Consider the following 6,734-nt stretch of genomic DNA (forward strand, 5'->3'; position numbering starts at 1 on the left):
GACTAGGTTCAATTAAACTTTCTCTAATCTGCATTTGTGGAACGATGGTCAGCAAATTCATATGGTTGATAGCTTTGCATGGTTCGGCTAAGAGCCTCATGATGATGAGCTGATGGCCTATCACGATATGTGCTCGTCGTGCTAAATATATCTTTACCTTGGCTGTAGAATGATAATTTGTTCTTTTCCCAAAACATATTAGTCTTACAGAATCACACATTCTGTAATCACAATTACAAATGTACTTATGTTGGGTATTTTTTCTTTTTGTTTCTTCAATTTTTGGTTGATTTTATTTTATTATATATATATATTGCAACTGTGGCAGCTTACTTATCTTGATAATACTTGTTCGTCCTTTTTTTCCTTGAAGAAAAAGGACTGGAAGAATACTGTTTGTTCATTAGAGAGCGTGGAAATTGGACTCAACCCGTTATATTTTGCTACTACCCACAAAGAAGCTTTAACAAAGGAAATAAAAACTAAGGAGATGGTGAAGTGCTCTCAAGGGAGTATCAATTCTTTTTTCCTTTTGTTTTTCCTTGACTTAAATCTATGTTTTCTCTTTGCTTTTATTAATGACAATATTCCATTTCTTTTGGTAAAAGAAACATAATCTCACATAGTAGGTCAAATTCACTCCTCGCAAAGTGGAGAAGGAATACAGAAGCCATATATTATACAACAGTAGTCTTAATTTTATGCATGGACTATAGTTTCCACTGCGGTGGATGAAAGAAGTGAACCCAATTTTTCACCACCCTCCCATATCTCTGGCAATGCTTCTTTCATGTTGTGGATGCTCTCAAGTGCAACATCTGCCCCTGGAACCAGCACTGAGCTCCCAACCTGCAATCCATGATGAGTACTTAAATCAAGTGCTTTATCTAAACATTCTAAAATATTGATTTCCACTATCTATCTATCTGCCAGAAGATTTAAACTCAGAACTATATTAATCTTTAAAACTATATTAACTCAGTCAATTACTTTAAAAGTTTAAGTTGTTAGAAAATGGTAAATTTAATTTACAATATAAATCTTTCTATATGAAGATAATGCTTTGTTGAAGGCTCAAAGCAAATAATAAAAAACTTACAATGACAGTATGGAAACCAGCTGCCTTCCCAACGGCTATATTACGTGCGCTGTCATCAAAAAAAATCTGCCAGGAGAAAATTCCTATTAAATTTTGTATTGTCCTTGAATTAACTATCTAGATCAATGTGTAAGAGCTTACTGTTTTCTTTGGATCAATGTTTGCGATTCTTATGGCAGCTTCCATGGCTTCCAAAGAAGGTTTACAAAGAATTCGTTGCCAGTTGGAGTCTGTCATGCTGACATTGTTAGCTGCATCAGTATCTGAATCAGTTTCACTAAAATATCCATGAACATTTTTGTTAATCAACTGGTCATCGTTTAATGGTGCAGCGTCATCCATTTTCTTGCAATTGCCATCTGCTTCAAGAGGTGGGTTAAGTGTTTCAAAGCATATAACACCTTCAAAGCAGTCTTCTAGCCCTAGCCTGCTGAGAACCTTTTCAGCATGAGCTTTGTCGGCATTGGTGAAAATCTACAGGAAAATTACAGGTCATTATTATAACAAGAAAACATGCATATTTATCCAAATCATTTTGGTTGTTCTGATTATATTTCTTATTGAATTAAATCATAACAGTCGTACTATCTTGCACTGTGGCATTGAAAGAAGTAGGTGCTTCAAGACAGGATCAGGCTTTAGTGTCTCATATGGGAGTTTCCCATGCACATATGCATGGAATTCATCATTGTCAAACTCAAAGCCCAAGGCCTACAACAGAAAAGAGCAGGAGAAACTTAGAAAGCAATAAACATGCAATTAATTTGCATTGTTAACAGTAAAAATCTTAGACATATTACTATTTTCTACCTTAAGACCAGCCATTGTTGTTCCGTATTCCTTGTACAATGCCAGGCACATTTTGGGTACTTGACTTTCTTCAATCTGGAGGTTGTTCAACATATAATCTGCCATTATTCAACATAAAGTTAATTTCTTTCAGACAACATGACAAAAATCTCTGTTTTAAAAATACTCAGTCTGCTTTCTCCAAGCAGATCAAGATCAAATTTCCTAGAAATTTTTCTGTAACTTGTTCTTGGTTAAAACTTGTTTGCTTTTAGTCAATGATGCTTTTTCCTTTTTCTCATAGTAATTAAGACAAAAATCGTAAGACAATTTATGGAATATAATGTTTTTTAATTTTTCTTACACTTACCTTGTATGTTCTTGCGACAAGCTAAATTGAGTCCTGAACTCAATGGATATAGCGTATCATCCATATCTGGAAACACCATTTAAGAGCTGCAGTCTAGTTAATTCTGGGTGGCCATCTTTTTCGAAGAAATAAAAGAAGAATCGTAAATATTGATGACTTCACAGTTCACACATCCTTAACTCACCGAAGAGCAAATATTCAAACTTTGCTCCAGTTGAAAAGCGATCCATTTCAAAAGTTAAAGCCTGCAAGAACAAGAACAACAAAATTATTTCAAATATCCAATTATTCGAATGAGTTTTCATTACTTTCTACCACCTGAGCAAAGTATATAAATAATGTTACACTGTTTATTCTTTGCAGAAGTCTTTGGAAGCAATTACTTTTCAGAAATAAATGATTTTGGCAACACTATTTTTTTTTTTGAATCTATGGTAAAAGTAGTTCGATATAAATTAATTTGTGCCGTAATTATTACTGGGTATGATGGAGTTTTAAATTTCAACTCCAGTCCTGATCTGATGACACTGATTGGATATACAGGCCTTCTTTTCTAAAGGGGAAATCTGACCGCAGTTAAATTTGTTAAAGAAGGGTCAAGGCTAAAAGTCCTAAAGGATTACCTGAGAAGAAATAATACAAACTTTGAACTAAATAATATCTATACCTATTGAATCAGAGGTGAGGAAAATGTCTTGATGCCCTTGGTTCATTCTTTATTAGTACTTTGAATTGAAGAATCTATTTGGTATTATCTCTGATTTATGTCTCTCTTTTTTCAAAAGATATTCTATACCTCTTGAATCAGAGGTAAGGAAAATGTTAAGATTCCCTTGTTTCATTCTTTATTATGCTTCAAGCCTACAAAATTCTTTTGTCCTCAGCAAAAGGTTTATGTTCTCAATTTCTTAACAAGTGAACTACAAAGTATCCAAACTAGATAGGAAAAAAAGAGGAAAAGAAGACCCATCAAAGACTAAATAATTGGAAGCAAGAAAGCCTAAAGGTTTGTCCTCAACAATCAAGAATCTACTTCACCTAGAAATGAAATCACTAAGAAAAAGAGGAACATAAGACTAATGAAAATTACAGAATAACATGCAAAAGAAACCATAAGAAGAGGGAAAAGAAAAAAAAAAAAAAAGGAATGGATGCAGTGTATTACCTCCACTTCTTCAGGTCCAGAAGGAAGAAGCAAGACCCAGAAATGTGATGGTAGGTGTCCTTGGTTTAAGCCCCAATTTATACAAATCTGAGAGGAACTGGCTTTCTCTTTGTTGTGATGGAAAGATGACACTTCCAATAATTCCAGTGGGCAATGAGGGTAGCATATCTTGTAGTACTACACCATATTTGAAAGCATTCTTCTTTTTTCCTGTTCACTTTCCACCTTGCCAGAGTGCCTTCCCACACAGACAAGGACAGCACTTCCCCAATGGTGACCACTTCCCACTTTCCCCTGATACTGTTGACACCGAGTGGAGAGATTCTATTTGGCCACTGATGGCCGCCTCTCACTCGGTTTCAGATTCCAATTAACTTGCAGGTGTGATATATTCGGTAAATTTTTTTTTATTATTTTAAGCCTGCCGAACTTTTTTTTTGTCAATTGTCTAATTCACTTAGAAATTCAAGTACGAGAATAAATAAGTTATAAAATCGAACTGTGATAACAACTATGTGATCGACTCAAACTCTAAAAATTACTATAGAGAAAATTATTTAGTAGTTGGTGGTAGCTTAGCTCAATGACTTAGCTCGATTGATGGCTCGATTGCAGCTCGGCAATGCAATAGCTTACGCATATGACTTGAAGTCTAAATTAGACAGCTTAATATATTGGCTAAAATTTGATAAAAGTCTTAGTGTCTTTGTCACTTCATATCTAGCCTTCGAATTTTTGAATAATAAAAAAATATTCTATATAATTTTTTTAGTTCACTCGCTTCAAGTTCTATATTTAAGTTTTAAATAAAATGTAAAAATAGAAGTTTGGGAGGGTTGGTTTGGTCAAAAACTCACCTTTCATGTGTAATTTTTTTTTGAGGTTTTTACATAATTGCCATATAATTTTCCAAACATTATAATTATTATTATATTCTTTTATGTGAGATAAAAATATGTATTTATTAATTTTAACAATAATTAATTAGAAATATTTTATTAAAAACTAATAATAATTACAATTTTAAAGTCAAAAGATTTCAGTCGATAATTATGATATTTTAAAGAATACAATGAGTGTGATAATTTAAAAATTTTCGATAACAATTATGTTTAAAAAAAAGTCTAATTTTTGTTTTTATGGATTATGAGTCCTTTAAGCTATTTACAGAAAGAGAGCAATGGCGGCAAGGAATTGGTTACTAATCTAATATATATATGTATATATATGATGCTGTACTCCGAGAAAAGTTAAAATTGTTACATAGTGGAATGGCTAGTTTTGCTGGATGACTCTCTTTCCTATAGACGCCTTAGTGGGTGAATTTGGACTAAAGTAGGTTTGGTGGTGCATTTATGGTATCAGACAGCAAAATGGACATAATGGTGCAATCTGGTTAGCTTTTCTCTTTGAGATTCCCAAGTGGGATGGATTAATTTTGATTAAGAAAACAAAAGGAAAGTAGAATCATGCTTTCCTTTTCATTAATACCTTATGGTATGCAAATATATATATATACCCTTCAAAAAATTTATATTTACTTGTGTACTTAGACCTTATCAAACGGCCGAGTCCGCTCGTGCCCGGCTTAGCCTGAGCCCGAGCTACCCATTGGTGGCATAGGCAACCCTTTGACCGCTCGACTTGGCCTAGAAGCTTGCCCGTTTGGCCCGCAAGTAGGCCCGCTCATTCTCTTCTTTTTTTTTTGTATAGATATCTTTTAGTGTGAACTAACTATTAAAATTTGAATAATTCAGATACAAAAAGATATATCCAAAGATTTTTGAAGATATACACATAAAAAAAAACCATATATATACTTACAACTCTCTAATTGGGGCACTTAGGGCTGTCAAAATAATGAAAGAGATGTTAACTTTAGTTTGTATGATCCTAGCAAGAAACTTAATGCTGCCTTGGGAATTTCTGTTAGTAATTGCCTTATGTATTATTCTGTTCAGGATCTTGCTATACTCAACTAAGTTTGTGTCTTTATAAAGGAAATTGCATCTAATCTCTTCCTAACATAGGTTCATTCCTTGTTTACATAACAACTAGTATAACAATTACAAACATAATTCTGCATTTGTTGTATGGAATAGAAATTTTACCTTACTTCCTTCCATTGATTGTAAAATTTTATTCTATAAATACTGCCATGTGATCAATGGAAAAGGCAGAGCAATTACTGAGTGCATGCTTCCACTTTGCAGATGATTTGAGTGGATTTAGAAGAAAAAAAATATATACAATATTAATCCAGAAGATATTCTCTAGTTAGGTCCAATGTGGAAACCTTTTATTTGGATATTTGGAACAAATGATTATTGGTTTAATTTGTTTAATGAAGAAATTATTGATTTCTAAGATTATATAATTATTATCATATTTTTATTCTTGATCATCATATAATACAAATTGCAGGTAAGGACTCAAATTGCACGTACTATATGTCTTCTCATGTTGTATGATCTTAATCGTTTTGCAGCTATGTTTGGGCTTGAGAATGTCGGATTTCTGGCAATGATGGTGATATTGTGATGCATTTTGATCTCCTTGGCTCTGCTACTACTCTCACAAACTTCGCCGGTTCCACCTTCTTGCTGACTCTTCTTGGATGTTTCATCTTGGACACTTACATGACCAAGCTTAACACCGTTCTTGTATTCGGACTGCTCGAAATTTTGGTAACTAGTACTACGTACTATGGGCTATAAATCGATCTTAGTAGAGCACCGACTACTGGGGTTTATTAATTAAGCTTGATTTATAAATTTAAGATTGATAGAGTTTTAGACTAATGAGCATTGAATGAAACTTAATTATCTTTACAACCATGTTGAAGCTTAAAAACCTTAAAAGCCAGCCTGGATATATCAACTAGTTAGACGATTACTCACTTAAATTGCTAGCATACCATATTTATATTCAACCTACAAAAGTTGAACTTAGTATATATTCGTGAATTAACCCCTCTCTTATTCAGAAATTTATAGCTAACTAAACATACTTTAGATGTGTTTCTCTCTTTAAATAAAGCGTGGTCAATGCCATATACTGTACAGAACTCTTTTAAACTATATTTCCCAATATAAAACAACAAAAAAGAGTGAATTTAGTGAAGGCTTATCTGTTTAGGTTAGTCTGAGTGCATCGTCAGATGTATAAGACAAATCGTAACCCACAAAGACTAATATGGGTGCGATCACGAGTGCCAGATATGCATGATCCATACATACATACATACATACATACATGCATACATACGTTAGTGTACATCTAGCTATATGCCTAGCTAAACTAAATCAAAA

The 6,734-nt window shown here is 33.3% G+C and overlaps 1 protein-coding gene across 2 annotated transcripts; it reads right to left on the minus strand.

Annotated features, from left to right (window-relative positions):
• Positions 1 to 570: 570 nt before the first annotated feature.
• LOC140791381 (uncharacterized protein C24B11.05-like) lies at positions 571 to 3,784 on the minus strand. 2 transcript variants are annotated; one of them, XM_073141930.1, is made up of 8 exons: positions 3,424 to 3,784; positions 2,443 to 2,503; positions 2,259 to 2,324; positions 1,910 to 2,007; positions 1,685 to 1,810; positions 1,241 to 1,573; positions 1,100 to 1,165; positions 571 to 849 (listed from the first exon to the last, which is right to left on the minus strand). In XM_073141930.1, the coding sequence occupies exons 2-8, from the start codon at positions 2,486 to 2,488 to the stop codon at positions 700 to 702; spliced, it is 885 nt and encodes a 294-aa protein (XP_072998031.1). In that variant the 5' UTR covers positions 2,489 to 2,503; positions 3,424 to 3,784; the 3' UTR covers positions 571 to 699. The 2 variants fall into 2 exon arrangements, with proteins under 2 accessions (XP_072998031.1, XP_072998033.1); XM_073141932.1 differs by having other exon boundaries at positions 2,259 to 2,344; positions 3,424 to 3,621.
• Positions 3,785 to 6,734: the final 2,950 nt, after the last annotated feature.

Source organism: Typha latifolia, chromosome 6 (genome assembly GCF_019914945.1).
Source record: "Typha latifolia isolate L0001 chromosome 6, TyphaL0001v2, whole genome shotgun sequence".
NCBI lineage: Eukaryota > Viridiplantae > Streptophyta > Magnoliopsida > Poales > Typhaceae > Typha > Typha latifolia.